We start from the raw sequence: 17,850 nt of genomic DNA, 5'->3' as shown, positions 1-17,850 counted from the left end.
TACTAATCTTTCTTTATAACATTCTAAAATTCCATCACTTTTAGTTTTAACTTTAAAAACCCAACCGCCATCCAATAAGTTTCTTGTTAGGAGGAAGTTTAACTATTTCTTAAGTGCTAGTTTTCTTGAAAGCATCTAATTATATGTTCATGGCTTCAATCCAATGTGATATTTTTCGCTTAATATAATATGTGGGTTCATGATGGGAGTTTAAAGCTATTAAGCAAGCCCTATAATTAGGTGTTAGTGTTTCGTATGACAGAAACCTATTTGGTGGAATGGATTCTATAGTAGATCGTCTAAGAGAGGTTTCTTCTAGAGATTCATTATTTTTGAGAGAATTTTTCTAAGGCACTAATAGGTTTATTGTGCTCACGTCGAGTATAAACTTGAAGGTTTTTATCAATGATGACATCACTACTTGGTGATGCTTCAATATTAGAGTTTTCATGATGTGTATCATTTATTAGTTCAAAATGATTCAATGAATCATCATTAGTATGCATATCTTCCGTAGGAGAAAGATCATACAAAAACATATAGTCAATTTCATCTTTCTTATCAAGATTTTCAAAACTATTTTCATCTTCTAAGAAGATTACATCTTTGAAAACATAAAGTTTGTTGTTTTTGAAATCAAAACATATATATCCTTTTTTATTTTCAATGTATCCAAGAAAAACACATTCAATCGCTTTTGGAAACAACTTCTCTCTTTTTTGTAAAAGTACAAAGCATTTGCAACCAAAAATACGTACGCGATTGAAGTCGGGTGCCATGTTAAGAAGTTTTTCATGAGAGATATTTTTCAAATTTGATGATGGCATACGATTTATTAAATAAGTGGAAGTTAAAACGGCTTCGGCCCAAAAATTTTTAGGGATATTTTTAGAAAAAAGTAATGTTCTAATGGTTTCTATAATATGCCTATGTTTTCTTTCCGCTAGCCCGTTTTATTGAGGTGTTCAAGGACACGATCTTTGATGACAAATTCTATTTTGTTTTAGATAATTTTTGAAATCATTGGATAGATATTCGCCACACGAATCAGATCTAACAATAGATATATTACTTTGAAATTGATTTTTAATTTTTATGCAAAATTCTTTAAAAAAATGAGAAAACTTCGGATTTAAAATTAAAAAAATAAATCCACACATATTTAGTAAAGTCATCGATGAATGTTACATAATATGAATAACCACCCTTAAACAAAACCGGAGATGGACCCCACACATTTGAGTGCACCAATTCAAAAGGTCTTGTTGAAATAAATGTTCTAGTTGGAAATGGAATAGGCTTCATTTTTCCAAAAATACAATATTTGTAATTCATATCTTTTTCTTTACAAAATTTGTTCCCAGAAGAAAAAAGATACATTTTTGAATAGCTTGGATGTCCAATTCTTTTATGCCAAGTTTCAATACTTTTGTCTTGGACATAAGTACAAAAAGAGTTTAAAGGAAGAGTCAAATGATCCATGAAGTAGAGGTCTCCCTTCATATGGCCTTGCCCAATCCGCTTCCCGGAATGGAGATCATGCACAAAACAACTATTAGATGAGAAAGATATTTCACATCCATGATCAGCAATTTGGGAGACCGAAAAAAGGTTTAGGTTTAATTTTGGAACAACTCTAACTTTTGAAACAAAAAAGTTTTTAGAATTTTTGGGATCTAGTGTTCCTATACTTTTTATTTTTTAAAAAGTTTCATCGGCCGTAGAGACACAAGATGTTTTTGAATTGGTGCATACATTGGTTAAAGCATTTTCATGGAGAGTCATATGAAAGGATGCTCCAGAATCTAAAATCCAAGAATACATACCGGGTAGTGATGTGGAGGCGATGGCGACACCCGATGTAGAGGAGGTAGCTTTGAGAATTTATTGAAGAGCCATGAAAATTTGTACAAGTGTTTCTTTAAGATCTCCATTCTTGCCTTCATCTTCCTTTTTATTGTTGGTATAGTTACATTGCCTCCCAAAGAGAAGGGGTTTATATATTTTAACATTGTTGCCGGCTTTAGACACGGCTAAGACCTCATCAACACTCTTACTCATGCCAAGCCGAGTTTCTTCTTGAATAATTTCGGCAATAACATCTTCCAACGGAGGAAGAGTGGATCTATATAGGAAGGAGGATCTTACTTGCTCAAATTCGAGACGAAGCCCAAATAGAAATTGAAACAGTTTTTCTTGTTCCATTTGTTTTTGCCTAAGTTTCACATAATCAAATGGCTATCCACTTAAGCTCTAAAAGTGCCAATTCATCCCATAGAGGATTTAAAACACTATAATAATCTTGAATGTTCAAATCACCTTGTTTGGTGGTTCTTACTTTTTCTTGCAAAAAATAAGCTCATGCAATATCTTTTTTGGTATATATACCCTTCGTAAAGAACCAAGCCTCATTCGCTCTACAAAATTTAGTTATATTAGCATATACCTTGAGTTCAACGTTATTCATGAACCATGCAAGAATTTTTGAATGATTGTTCTCCCAATCTCCCACCTTTCTTTGATGTTCTTCAATAGCCTTGAGGCGAGCATCTCCCTCAAGAGCTTTTTCTTAACCTCCTGTCTTGGTGAGCTTTAGTTGCGGTTCCGGAATAGAACCCATTACATAACCCCAATTTTTTTTTTCATTGTGATTATTCTCCATTGCGGATGCCCACATCATGTAATTCTTGCCATTGAATTTGAAGGAGAGATCAATCTTGGATTTCATTGCACAGATAGGGTATGAGAAGGGAGAGGGAGAGCGTTGTCACGACTTCAACTCCAAGAATTGTATGGCTCTGATACCATGTAATGAAGTATGCGAAAATGTAATACAAGAATGCTTAATGCATTCACAAGGTCCAATAATGGACAAGCACAAGGTCACAAGAGAGAAATAGAAAAGAAGTCCACTAAGGGATAATTCAAGAGGCCTTGAAAGGCTACACATAAAAAGGTAAAAAAAGCTTTATTGAATGGGAGCTCAAAAGCTTAAAGAATACAATGGGGAAACACCCCTAATATATACACAAAAGAGTAGGGAAAAAAGGGGCTCCCACATGTAGTCGTTGGGAGCCCCCAACGATCATATTTATGACCGTTTGGGGGTCTCAACGACTATAGTGTGGGACCTCCAATGTACTAAAAATAAAAAACAAAAAAGAAAAGAGAAAAAAATCTAAACTATTTATTACAACAGTTGTTTCTAGAAACAACTATGTAAAATGACAAAAATACCCCTATCGAGTATTATATATATATATATATATATATATATATATATATATTTTAATAGGAATATCCCGAATGGGTAAAAGCTATGAATGAAGAATTAGAAGCACTTGAAAAATCTAAGACTTAAAAAATATCTTATTTGCCTAAAGGTAAGAAAACCAGTGGTTGCAGATGGATTTATAAAGTTAAAACTAGAGTTACCGGAAGCGCCTAGGTAAGTGGGGAAGCGCGCTTCGAAAGCACGCTTCAGAAGCGCAGAACGTCGCACTTCCGAAACGCGCAAGGAAGCACTATTTTTAAATGGGAAGCGTGCTTTCCTTTTATGGGAAACACGCTTCCCCCATTTTTTCAATTTTCTTTTGTATTTTTTATTTTTATTTTTATTTATTTTTTTCGCTTCCCCCTCGCTTCCGGTTCGCTTCCGAGACGATTCCCGATTCGCTCCTAAGTGGTCCCACGCTTCCCGCTTCCTAAAATTTTGAAAGTACCTCGCTTCCCGTGTCACTTTCCGCTCCCGCTTCCTCAACTGGAAACCATGGTTAAAACTAAGAGTGATGAGACCCTAGAAAGGAACAAAGTCAGGTTAGTTGCCAAGGGTTACGCACAAGAATACGGGATAGACTATAATCAACTAGGATGACTTCGGTTAGGACCCTCACAGTTGTTGTTGCTGTTAAAGGTTGGGCTATCTACCAAATAGATATAAAAAATAATTTTTTAAATGAGGATATAAAAGCAGAAGTTTATATGGATACACCTGGATATGAAGTTCCTCCTGGTAAGGTGTTTCGATTGAGAAAGGCTTTATGGTTTAAAACAGGCTCCCAAAGCCTAATATGATCGTTTTAGCTATGTTATACTCAAACTTGGGTTTAAACCTTGCTATACTGATACTACCATGTTTACTAAGAAATTTGATGCAGGGAGTGTTGTTCTCCTTCTGTATGTTGATGTCATGATCATCATAGGTGAAGACAAACAAAGAGTAAAGTATATTAAGTGTATTCTTAAAAAATATTTTGAAATGACTGATCTTGGATTTCTTAATTTTTTTCTAGAAATTGAGGTTGCTTATTCTCTTAGGGATATTTACTTTCTCAAACAAAGTTTATTAATGATATTATTGACAAGTCAAGAATTATTGATGAAAAAATGGTGGATACCCCTGAAGTTATTAATGACAAAATGAAGATTGATGATGGGACACCTCTGAATGATCATACTCTGTATTGCCAAATGATTAGCGCCTTAACTTATTTAACTATTACTAGGCCTAATATTGCGCATGTAGTTTATACTACTAGCCAATTTTAACATTCTCCCACCTAAGTTCACATGAGTGTTGTGATGAGAATGGTTAGATATTTACAAACCTCTATCTCTAGAAGTCTTTTATTATCCTCCTATCTTCTCTTGAGCTAATTGCTTATTCTGACTCAGATTGGAAAGGAGATTAAGGTGATTCTCTAGTGATGTGGAAATGCAAAAAATAACAGAAAATATCTTTATTATCTACTAAAGCTGAATATCGTGCAATGACTATTATAACATCAGAGATTGTTTGGTTAGAAAGATTACTTAAAGATATGAGCGTGCATATTCAATCACCCACAAGTGACAATAAAAGTGTCATCTATATACCCGACAATCACATGTTTTATGAGCGTACCAAACATATCGAAATGGATTGCCACTGTGTTCGTAAAGAGTACCTGAAGAAGACCATCATCATGCCTTATGTATAATCAAAATTTCAGTTGGCGGACTTCTTTACGAAAGCTCTCCCTTCTCCCCGGTTTCATTTTATGCTTGACAAACTTTCGGTGATTACACCGTAAGTTTGAGGGGGAGTGTTAAGTTGTATGCGTGTATATATATATATAATGATATAATAGGTAAATACCCATTAGGAGTATTTTGGTCATTCCAGTCATTGTAATAGGTTGTGTCCATTAGTACATTAATATTTTTACTTTATTCTTTTCTTTTTCTAACTGGAGCATCATTAGGCCTTCGTCAGTGGTTTGGACATATTCGACGAATGCCTAATGATGCTCCAGTTAGAAGGATGGAGAAATGGGAAAATATATTAGTTAAAAGAGGTCGGGGTAGGCCTAGGAAGACATGGATGGAGGTGATAGGAAAGGATATGAATGCTTTGAACCTCACCGAGGACATGGCATTGGATAGAAATGAATGGAGGAGAAGGATTCATGTGGAAGACCCAGAATGATTTTCTTTGTTGGTTCATATCGCCGACCCCAATTGTTTTGGGATGAAGGCGTAGTTGTTGTTGTATTCTTTTCTTTTTGTCTTTTTTTATTTTTGTAGACAGGGGCAGCCACCTGTGTAGAGAGAGAGGGAGAGAGAGAGAGAGAGACGGCTGCACAGAAAACTCAATCACTTAATCTTGATTAGGGCTTCTCTCTATATTAAATAGAGAGAGGCAAAAAGAGAAATTACATCTAAATCCTTATAAGAGTAAAATTTCAGAAAAACTCTAATATAAGAGTACTTAACATAAAACCACCTATTACTTAACATAAAACCACCTATTCTCAACACTCCCCCTCAAGCTGGAGCATAGATATCAATCATGCTCAGCTTGTCACAACATTTGGAGAAATTTGGCCTAGCAAGAGGCTTTGTAAACATATCTGCAACTTGGTCTTCCGACTTTAGGTATTTTGTAGTGATATGACCAGCTTGAATCATATCTCTTACATAGTGGCAATCAACCTCAATGTGATTTGTTCTCTCATGAAAGACAGGATTGTTTGCTATATATGTCGTCGCTTTGTTATCGCACATCATGGACATTGGAGAGGAAAACTTCACCTGGAGATCATGAAGAACAGTGCGAACCCATATCAATTCAGCAGCTGTTTGGGCCATAGCCCGATATTCTGATTCTGCACTCGACCTGGAAACCACATTTTGTTTCTTACTTCTCCATGAAATCAAGTTGTCTCCCAAAAACACACAGAATCCTGTGGTAGACTTTCTATCTACTACAAATCCAGCATAGTCAGCATCAGAATAGGCTACTATCTCCAGAGTTCCACCTTTCCTGAACAATAACCCCTTTCCAGGAGAAGATTTTAGATATCTGAGAATCATTATGGCTGCATTCCAGTGTACCTCAGTTGGTTTATCCATAAACTGACTAACTTTGCTTACTGCTAAAGCAATATCTGGTTTGGTTACAGTTACATATAATAACTTCCCTACTAGGGAGCGATAGCTTTTGCTATCAACTGGTTTTGACCCTTCTTCAAACAATTGAACTTTATGGTCCATGGGAATATTTGCTGGTTTAGCTCCCAACATGCCTGTTTCCTTTAATAAGTCAAGAACATACTTCTGTTGAGACAAAACCATCCCTTCACGGCTTCTAGCGACTTCTATACCCAGAAAATACCTGAGTGACCCAAGGTCTTTTGTAACAAAGTGTTTTTGAAGATGAGCCTTTGTGGCTTCAATAGCTTTCACATCATCTCCTGTAAGAATGATGTCATCCACATATACCACCATAACAACTATGCCAGAGCTAGTTTTCTTTATAAAAAGTGTATGATCTGTTGCTGATCTATTAAAGTCAAATCTTGACATCACGTCAAACAACTTTTGAAACCATGCACGAGGACTTTGTTTCAAGCCATAAATCGCCTTTCTCAATCTGCACATCTTCTGACACTCCCCCTCAACCTCGAAACCTGGAGGTTGTTGCATGTAAACCGTCTCAGATAGATCCCCATATAGAAATGCATTTTTCACATCTAATTGACACAAGTTTCAGCCATGCTGAACAGCTACTGAGAGAACAAGACGGATGGTACCCATCCGTGCAACAGGAGAAAAAGTTTCAAAGAAGTCAATTCCATATGTCTGAGTATACCCTTTCGCGACTAATCTGGCCTTGTACCTTTCAATAGAACCATCAGATTTGTACTTTATTGTATATACCCATTTACATCCAACAATGTCAGCATCTGCTGGAGAATCAACTAGATCCCAGGTATGCTGAGATACTAAAGCTGTCATTTCTTCTTGCATAGCCAACTTCCAGCGAGTATCAAGTTTTGCCTGTTGATAGTTCAGAGGAATAGTTTCAGCAGATAAGGCTGAGATAAACGACTTCATCTGATGTCCAATTCTGGCATGGGAGACAAAGTGAGATATGGGATATAAGGTACATTGTCTTGTCCCCTTTCGTAGAGCAATAGGCATGTTATCATCATCCTGAAGATCACAATTGTCAGTAGAACTTACCTTAGGAGAAGAAGAAGATAAAGGCTCTTGCGGAAGTGGAGCTCTACGCACATATACCAATGGTGGATTATTAAATCTGGAAGAGGATGAAGTTTGGTTTGGTAATGAGGGCACAGATTCCAAAGGAAAAGGAGGTATAGGTAATGGAAAAGACTCAGTTGGATCAACCTGCAGCGGGGAACCGGAAATAGAGTAATATGGAGAGGATTCCAGGAAAGATACATCTGCACTGACATACTCTCGGCGAGAAATAGGATCATAACATCGATAGCCCTTTTGATTTTTGGGATAACCGATAAATATGCATTTTGTAGCTTGAGCGGCTAATTTATCACGGTCAGGGCCAAGTTTGTGTACAAAACAAACACATCCAAATATTTTTGGTGATAAAGGAAAAAGTGGAGCATTAGGTTTGAGGATATGTAATGGAATTTGATCACCCACAGAAGACGAAGGCATGCGGTTGATCAGATAGCAAGCAGTGGTAATCGCATCACCCCAGTATAACGCAGGAACATTAGATTGAATCATAATGGTCTTGGCAACATCAATGAGGTGCCGATGTTTTCGCTCAGCCACCATATTTTGTTGAGATGAATAGGCACAGGAAGTTTGTGGTTGGATGCCATGATCTTGGTAAAATTGTAACAGACCTTTTGATTTAAACTCGAGAGCATTATCAGTGCGAGCAATCTTGACAATAGATTCAAACTGAGTTTTTATTTCAAGAATTAGGGATTTGATAAGACTTGGAACTTCAGATCGTTCTTTTATTAAAAATACCCATGATAACTTAGAGAAATCATCAACAATAACAAGATAATAACGACACTGAGTCCTAGTAGGAATCTTACTAGGACCCCATACATCTGCATGAAGAAGTTCAAACAATTTATTACTAGACTGACTCTGACTAGAAGGGAACGAACTTCGATGATGCTTGCCCAACTGACATGCTTCACACTGAAATGATGTGGTGGAAGGAATCTGAGGAAAGACCGACCGAAGCTTTGACAATGAAGGATGACCAAGACGACGATGCTACTGAACATGACTGAATGAATGTTCCACTGCAGCATGAACAGAACCCATTGGATGATGTAGGTAGTAAATTCCATTTTCTTCATAGCCTCCACCAATCTTCTTCCCCGTCAGCAAATCCTGAAAATGACAACCCATTTGATCAAAAATTACTCTACATTTTTTTCTTTTATAAGGCAACTAACAGAGAGTAAACTTTGAGGAAAGTTTGGAGCATGAAGAACATTATTCAACTGTAATGAGGAGGATATAAAAATATTTCCCTGACCAGCAACCGGGGAGGAGCTGCCATCGGCTAAAGAGACTCCAAGCTGAGCCTTAACATCCTTAAGATCTGAAAAAACATGTGAATTTCCACACAAATGTCTGGAAGCACCAGAGTCAATAACCCACTTACTATCAGTCAGATGAAGATGATTTCCGGTTGAATATGCAACACCAGCTACAGGAGGTCGAAGAGCTATCAGCTCATCATATTCTGCACGACTAAGGGTGATCCTACTTTCATTTTCAACGATATTCTCTTGTACATTTGTTGCCTCGAGAGTAGTCACATTTGCTTTAGGAGTATATGACTTTGATGAAGAAGATGTTGGCCGACCATGCTTATCCCAGCAACGATCTTCTAAATGTCCAGATTTTCCACAGAATGTACATTGAAGCTTTCCTCTGCCTCCCATACCACGTCCACGTCCTCGTCCTCTGATATTCTGAATATTTCCACGCCCATAACTAGATGGGACAACAAGAGCAGATGACTGAGTTACAGGCTGAGACTATGGCAGAGAGATCGCAAGTCTACTCAGACGATTATAAGCATCAGCAAGAGTGGGAACATCTGATCCAGTCAACATTTGAACTTTTGCAACAGAAAAATCTGAAGAAAGACATGTAAGAAAACAAGCAACCATGGTTTGCTCTTGATGATCCTTTTGCTTCGAGCAACAAAGAGGCCTGTGAGCATTAAGTCTTTCAAACGCAGCTTTGACAGAAGCATAATACTGGGCCAAGGTCTGATTTCCCTGTTGCAAATTATATATTTCTTGTTCGACTTGCAGGATACGACTCAAATTCGTTTCTTGTGAGTATGTATCACGAAGATTGTCCCACATCAGTTTTGCTGAATTATAGTAGATCAATCCATCTGCAATATGGGGTTCGACACTATTCATGATCCATGACATAACTATGTCATTATCTTCATCCCAAGTAACATATTTTCCCAACTTCTCAGTGGGTTCGCCTTCCAACAAAATGTGTTTTCGACGATGTCCAGATACCGACATCATAAAAGTTCTGGACCATCGGGCATAGTTGGTTTCATTCAACCTAACGGAAGAGCCATATGAGAAAGGGTTGGCAAAAGCCTTATACTCCCCAATCTGTTCCATTTTCGAATCATATTTCGAACTTTCAGCCATACTGTTCACTAGAACAACAAGTATTTAAGTAGAGTTTTCCACCACTATAAGGAAGCAGCCCTGCTGTTTCCACAAAACAGTCCACAACCAGCAGGTAATCACTCCTGCTGCTTCCACGACAAATGGATAGCTGAAACTAATACAGCACGAAACACAACTCACCCCAGCAGGGAGTTAAGACCATTGCTGCACCCAAACACACCACGACCAACAATACTATTCAGTTGCAACGCATATGAATACGACAACTGCTGTTTCCAAAACATATAGAGCATAACTGCCAATCAATCTTCAAACAATTAAATAGATCAATCATATCTCGATGACACGCAGCAAAAAAAATCAGAATCACGGTAATCACGCAATCAGCACAGAAAATATGACACTCTCGGCTGGCACACAATATCACAAACACTTGCTGCGTGGCAGGAACAGCCAACAACTCTCGGCTGCGACACAGCAGCACAGAAGCCTGCTGCGTTACCCAAATAGCAGCACGTCAATCACAGCATGCACGCATTAGTAGGAACTCATCTATCTCCAGAAAATCACGACAGGCGATAAAAAATCCAAAAAAAAAAACAGATAAAAACTGTTTACAGCTCCAGGAGATCACGACAGATCTGGGTACCATCCATCCTTAGATCTGACGACAGATCTGGGTAACATCCCAAATCAGTTATCAGATCTTCCACACTAGTGCAATAGCAAACCTGATATATTTTTTTCTTCCGCAGTCTGGAAAAAAATTTCGTTGGTGAAGATCAGTCCTCTTCGAAATCACGCTCCCGAGATCGCAAGCTTTGATACCATGTAGACAAGGGCAGCCACCTGTGTAGAGAGAGAGAGAGAGAGACGGCTGCACAGAAAACTCAATCACTTAATCTTGATTAGGGCTTCTCTCTATATTAAATAGAGAGAGGCAAAAAGAGAAATTACATCTAAATCCTTATAAGAGTAAAATTTCAGAAAAACTCTAATATAAGAGTACTTAACATAAAACCACCTATTACTTAACATAAAACCACCTATTCTCAACAATTTTTATAGGGATTATTTGGTCAAATACCAAATAGAGTTGGGTTTTTTTTACTAGTCAATAGAGTTGTTGGAACAATCCAAGAGTTCTATTGAGACTGCCTCTTGTGTAAAAATAGGGGTGAACCCCCTCTTATTTTTTTATACTTGTTCTCACGCACTCTCTCAATAGATTCTTTATATTATTTTTATGTTGCCTCTCTTGCCCATAAGTAGCATTGTGTATGTGATTGTATCTTGACCCATAAGTGGTCTCCATTTGTGGATGTTGTATTTGATCATAAGAGGCATTTGTTTGTATTTGTCATATTTCATTACACTATACTTATATCCAATTTTAGTGATTTATCTTGAAGCTGCTGTTGAGAGCTAAGGCCAGTATTTTGACATGATACCCAGACTCAGCCATTCAAATTTATGAAGTACTGACAAATAGAATAATGAGGATTTGAAACCACGTCTGAGCTTCAAGTCGACAGGCAAATGAATAATATCTAATGACCAAATTATGTGACTGCAGGGTCAAGGGGTTGCATTGAGAAAGAGATGCATGGACCGTACATTTGTTCCAGTCATTGTGACTAAATGCAGTCATTACAAACCTAATGCACCATTCTTGATGTCTAATCATGCTATTGATATCATATCTTTAAACTGCATATACCATAAAAAAACAACAGATATGTGGCCAAAAAAAGAGTGATATATACCTGGATTCTGCAGCAACGGGTTGATGTTTTTGTCATCAAATGTCTTTTTACTTCCATAAAGATGTTGATCTCGCTCCTGATCACTTAGAAGATTAATGAGCTTATCCTGTTCAGGGTTGTGTATATTGTTTGCTGAAACACTGGAAAACTGAAAGCCCTGGTCTGAACTACAGTATGAAGGTTGGTTTTCAGGATAATACATGGAAATATTATCAGCATCAGAATCAAGGCTTAATTGCTCAGCAAGCCTGCGCAGAGTGAGTTTGACCTCAGGCCTGGACTGAGCCCCAAATTCTCCAGGTCTGTCCATATCATCGAAATCTTCTCCATAATCATTGGCAGGAAGCACTTTGGAGCTAACTTCTTCCAAAGATCCTGGGCTTACTGAACCCCAAGATGGATTATACGTTTCACCAAGACTAGGGACGTAACCAGGATTTTGAGGATCAGAAAAACTGATATTCTGACTGTTAAAGGTGGAAGAAGCTTCTGATACCAAGTTAGACGTGGATCCTGGACTGCTCCTAACCTGAAAGGTGAAGGATGAACTTGCTCACTCCTATCAACAGCAGCATATGCTCAGAATTGATAGCAAAACAAGCACAAATAACATGGTTTTAAGCATCAATAATCTTGAAATAAAATGTCAATAGAAAGCCCATTCGTCATTTTAATTGCTTTAGAAATGACTTTCATGCTCATACACCATAACAGTTATACTCCCACAAGCAAAACGGCAAAATGCCCAAACTGCTGTCCCATTCCCATGAATGTCATGTTAATTTTATATAGGAACTAATCAGCCTATCCAGTAGTTACACAGAGGAGATTACTGCAATTACTTTCTGCACAAGTATAACCTTATCAGCCCATGAGTTGGAAGAACTGAAAATCAGATAAATGGATTGTGGACTGAATGGAGTTGAATCCAACCATGCATCTGTGATCCAACCATATTTTAACAGGCAATGAGATTCTGGCTAAGAATTACAAAAAAACTATTTCTAAGATTTTTTTGTTCACTTGTATGATTATTGGTAGAGCTTATGGGCTGACGCTGATGTTGATGAGAAGAGTTTGTAACAAGGTAAGGTGAGGTTTCAGTTCCTTGAAAAAATAATAAAAGAAATTAAGAAAAATGCAAAATGACATTACGAAACCAATTAATGGCAACAAAATGGACAAAAAAATCACAAACTGATGAATCAGGTTCATTGTAAATGTAGTTAGTCTGGTTCTTTGATCTTAGTTTGCATTTACATTGCTTTGACAGGAACAGTGACTGACAAGATTCAGACATAAACAACAACTACGCCTTCATCCCAAAACAATTGGGGTTGGCGATATGAACCAAAAAAGAAAATCATTCTGGGTCTTCCACATGAATCCTTCTCCTCCAATCATTTTTATCCAATGCCATGTCCTCGGTGAGGTTCAAAGCATTCATATCCTTTCCTATCACCTCCATCCATGTCTTCCTAGGCCTACCCCAACCTCTTTTAACCTATGTCACATGGGTGCGGGTGCGGGTGCGGGTGCGGGTGCGGGTGCGACACGGGTGCGGCACAATTTTAAAATTTTTGGACACGGGGACTCGGCAAAAAAAAAAAAAATATATATATATATATATATATATATATATATATATATATATATATATATAATTTTATTTTATTTTTAAAATGCCACAGCTGACAGCATAGTCTGTGTGTCTGTGCACAGGCACAGGCACAGGCACAGGCACAGGCATAGACTGTGCACTGTGCACAGGCACAGACTGTGCACTGTGCACAGGCACAGCACTGTGCACAGGCTGTGACTGCACACTGCACAGCACTGTGCACAGGCACAGGCATAGACTGTGCACACTGCACAGACTGTGCACAGTCACAGTCAGGCAGCACAGTCACAGTCTGCACTGTGCCTTTTTTTATATATATTTTTAAGCAAAAAAAAATAAAAAAATGGTTTTTTAGGGACATTTTTGGACTCGGTCAAAGTTGACCGAGTCCAAAATGTGGACGGACTCGGCCTGGACTCGTTGACCGAGTCCGACTCGGCGTTGACCGAGTCCGGGCCGAGTCCGAAGCCGCACCCGAGTCCGCACCCGTGTCGGGGCGTGTCGACTCGGGTGCGGCACCTCCTTAGCCGAGTCCGTGTGACATAGCTTTTAACTAATATATTTTCCCATTTCTCCATCCTTCTAACTGGAGCATCATTAGGCCTTCGCCGAAGATTCAGACATAAACAGTAAGGGTTAAATTGGTTCGGTTTCGGTCGGGTCTCCAACCCAATTTTGACACATTATTCTAAGATTTGGATCTCAAAATAGGATCTGAATGTCAGATTCGGACTTACACGATAAGACTTCTTTTCAATTTGGGTTGGAATCGGATAAGTACTTTCTGTCAGATCTACATCCAGATCCAGACCAAATGCAATCCATTTGCATTACATAAACCCTTATTTTTAATTCCCTTTTTTGGTCGGATCAGCATGATCATGTCAAAGTTGGATCCATATTCAACTCTACTATAACAGGTCAAATTCAGATTGAATCTGGACAGCTCTGTTGCATAATATTCATATTTGGATTCTGATTTACTATAAGCTGCTCATATTAGACCCATTCGCACCCTATTGCCTACAAGATGTAGACTTGGCATAAACGCAGTAGAATCCACAATTTCATGCACTCAAGTAACAACTTAAAAATGTCAGGAACTGTCTACAAGAAAAAATTTCAAACATGCACCAATAGAATAAAGTAATAAACAAGAACAGTGGTCATTACCAAGTAAGGTTGCATCAGTTTGGAGTGAAGAGAGAGAAAAGGAAAAAAAACAAGGCAACATAAACAGGCCTCCTAATCAATCGAAATAGCTATAGTACCCACCTCGGAAACTTCTCTGTAGTGAACAAGAACGATGTGTTCATATGTCCTGCAGACAGATAAATGAAAAAATAAATAAACAAAACTTATAAACGTGTCTCCATGAATCATTGTTGATGCCTATGTCCACTACAATGTATTTTTTACAGTGCCAGCTCTAGTCAGATCCATAAAAATGCAGATGCAGTTCATGAGGATAACAACAAACACTGAAAATTCTGTAGCACCAAGTACACTTAAAATACAGGAACCCTTTTTGTATGAAAGTTGATGATGAATGAGGATCATGACGATGTGATAAATGATGATCATGATGAGTAAAGAAGTTGATTATGACGATGATGTCCATAGTCACTAGGACTGTCAGCTGCAGCCGTGATATGAAAATCATGCTGCATAAAGCTCTATAGATGTTTTGTATATTCAATCCCAGATACCCCACATTCACCCTCTTCTCTCCCCCCACCCGCCAACCCAAAAGAAAAAAAGGAGAGATTCTAGAATTATCTCCAGCTTGCAGTTGATTCTAGTACCTTTAGCAAGAACTTTTTGGACATTTAGACTGCAGCCATTTCTTCCAAGACCCGGTTCCTTGTTTTTTTTCACCTGGTTAAAATTTTCCAGGATCTCCAAGAAGAGAAAATTAGGAGGTTTCAAGGTTTCTCTATTAGGTTAAGGATGACTCCCCGAATAATACTTACATTACTTGTATACAGTTTGACATGAAAAATGATGATAGATCCATGATTGTTACCAACATACGCACACAAAATACCTACTTTCCTTGATAAAGATTTCATCAATTAATGATCTTTTGCATTACTGATCATTTACTTGACATTATTTATTGTTGTGTAAATTTTTTTTTGTACTTCAAATTTTCTGCTGAACAGCAACCATAGTTTAACGGATAACTGTTTTATGTTACTGAACTTGGTTCTTGAAAAAATGAACCATATTTAGGTAGTCTTTATTTGTTGCATGTGAATAAAGGGACTGTCACTAATGTCTTTTCCTTTTCAAGCATTATTGTCTCGTCTTGCTATGTTGATTGTATAGAGCATGTGAAGATGAACAATGATTTATTCGGCCTTCATTTACATCTTCAATTCTTTTAAGACATAGTACTAATTTTATGTATTATTTTCTTCTTTGATTCTCCATATTTTGTATCTTTAGATACAGAATTTTATTTGCATCTTACACTCTTTAGAATATAGTTCGCAGGTGTCTAGAGACCCTGATACATTGAGGAAGACTATCTTTTGACCAAGATCCAGCAACAATTGGTTCAAAATTTGGGTCCAGTAAAGATATCGCATAGCTGTGCTGTGGAAAGTTGAAACTGTGGCATAAGGAACAATGTACTTCATGAGAACAGGGAATATTCTAAGGACCAGATTATCCGGAGTGTGTGGCATGTGTGCAGAAGGTTTTATGGCTCATCATTGGCCTTCAGAGGTGACTCCAATGATAAAAGTTTTGATAAAAGTTTTGGCTGTAGGCGGTTGTTAGGACTCAAACTCAAGGGAGGATGGTCATACGGATTCCGGAGAGCTGGATGTGAGGCATGGCTCTAGAGAGAAGTGCATGTCACGAAATGGAGCGAAACCCAAGACATTCCAAATCATAATCCAAATGCCAAATCAAAATACATTTGAATACTAACAAGATACAAACTAATACAAGTTTTGTGAATAAAAATGATTTCATTCATAATGAACAATAAAATACATGAAAACCTCACTACAAAATGAACTCAAGAATACTCAAAGATATCTAAAACTACCCATCACTTTCTCGCCTTACAAAGGCATACACCTACCCATATTTATAAAGAAAAGTAGAGGAGAGAATAAGAGAAGATGTAGAATGGAGAGGGGAGGTCCTCTAATGAAGAACAAGAGAGAGCTCCGGGAACTAGTCAAACTGGTTTGACTAGCTCCCAACGGCTGGAGTTCTAGACATTGAGAGCAAGTCAAACTAGCTTTGACTTGACTCCCATATATATTATATATATTATTATAATATATACATAATATATTAAAATATATATATATATATGTATACATATCTGTGTGTATATATATATATATATATATATATATATATTACATTAATCTTAACACCTCTCCTCAAACTTCCAGTGTTTCACTGTAAGTTTGAAATTACATAATAAGAAACCCTTTACACAAAATGTCTTCATAGACTTCATCAAGTTCTTCCATTTTGGTGCCTCTTAAGGGGTGACCAATCATATACTCCATTACATAAAGGATTTTCATATCATCAATTCTTGATATTCTCGAAATGTCTTTAGAATCATCCGAACTATCAATATTTGAAGAACCTGTAAAGAGAGCAAAACAAAAGCAATCTAACAAGAAATAAATAAATAAATATATATATATATATATTATGGAGAGAGGATGGCCAACCACACAAACATAAGATACGTACAAAATATTTAATAAGTCAATTGAACATTTTTCAAAATCATTTAAAGTAAGAAATGATTTTGAACAGTCACTAACTACAAACATGAGTCATTGATAAACTCGACCATAGAATAATATTAAGAGAGATGCAAACAATGATAAAGTTATTTTATAAAAATCATACACATATATATCTATCACAAAAGACATATTAATGTATAACAATCATAGATTTTTCATCATTATTAGTACTATAAAGAAATAACTCAATAACAAATCATCTTTACACAGCGAAAGATATAAATAAGCATGGATCAATTAAAAGCAATATTTAAACCAACAACTAATGCATATATGAATGAATCATGCAATAATTTAGAACCAATGAAGAAGTCATATGGGGACTAATAATAATAAAAATCTTTCAAAAACACATGCTTAGAGATAAGCAAAAAAAGGGATCCCAATGAGAATCCACACAAATACAATAGGAGTGCCCAAGCATCAGTTTTGCGAAAAAGTAATACAAAGTGAGATCAATCTCAAGAGCAATCAAATGCACACAATAGCCACTATGGGCATACATAAAAGATTTCACTAATTAAATGCTTAGAAAAGCATGTAATAAAATATGCGAAATTACAAAAACAAAGTGCAAAAGCATATACAAGTCCAAGAGGGGACAATACAAAGGCACAAAGGCATAATATAAGCACAAAAGTGCAAAATCACAAGTCCACTATGGGACAACACAAAGAGCCAACGAAGGGCAACACAAACAAGTAAAAAATATATTCTTTAAT

At 37.1% G+C, this 17,850-nt stretch overlaps 1 protein-coding gene across 3 annotated transcripts in view; it reads right to left on the bottom strand.

Annotated features, from left to right (window-relative positions):
• LOC149833431 (calmodulin-binding transcription activator 4-like) overlaps window positions 1–17,850 on the bottom strand; it is an 86,191-nt gene that overhangs the window by 45,474 nt on the left and 22,867 nt on the right. For all 3 annotated transcript variants that reach the window (XM_090015120.1, XM_090015122.1, XM_090015121.1), the window contains exons 5-6: window positions 14,613–14,658; window positions 11,717–12,245 (exon numbers count right to left, since the gene is read on the bottom strand). In XM_090015120.1, coding sequence (XP_089871246.1) covers window positions 11,717–12,245; window positions 14,613–14,658 — 575 coding nt within the window. The remainder of the gene's footprint in view (window positions 1–11,716; window positions 12,246–14,612; window positions 14,659–17,850) is intronic.

This window comes from Nuphar pumila, chromosome 7 (genome assembly GCF_984573655.1).
Source record: "Nuphar pumila chromosome 7, dmNupPumi1.hap1.1, whole genome shotgun sequence".
Lineage (NCBI taxonomy): Eukaryota > Viridiplantae > Streptophyta > Magnoliopsida > Nymphaeales > Nymphaeaceae > Nuphar > Nuphar pumila.
This window is presented reverse-complemented; position numbering and strand designations above follow the sequence as displayed.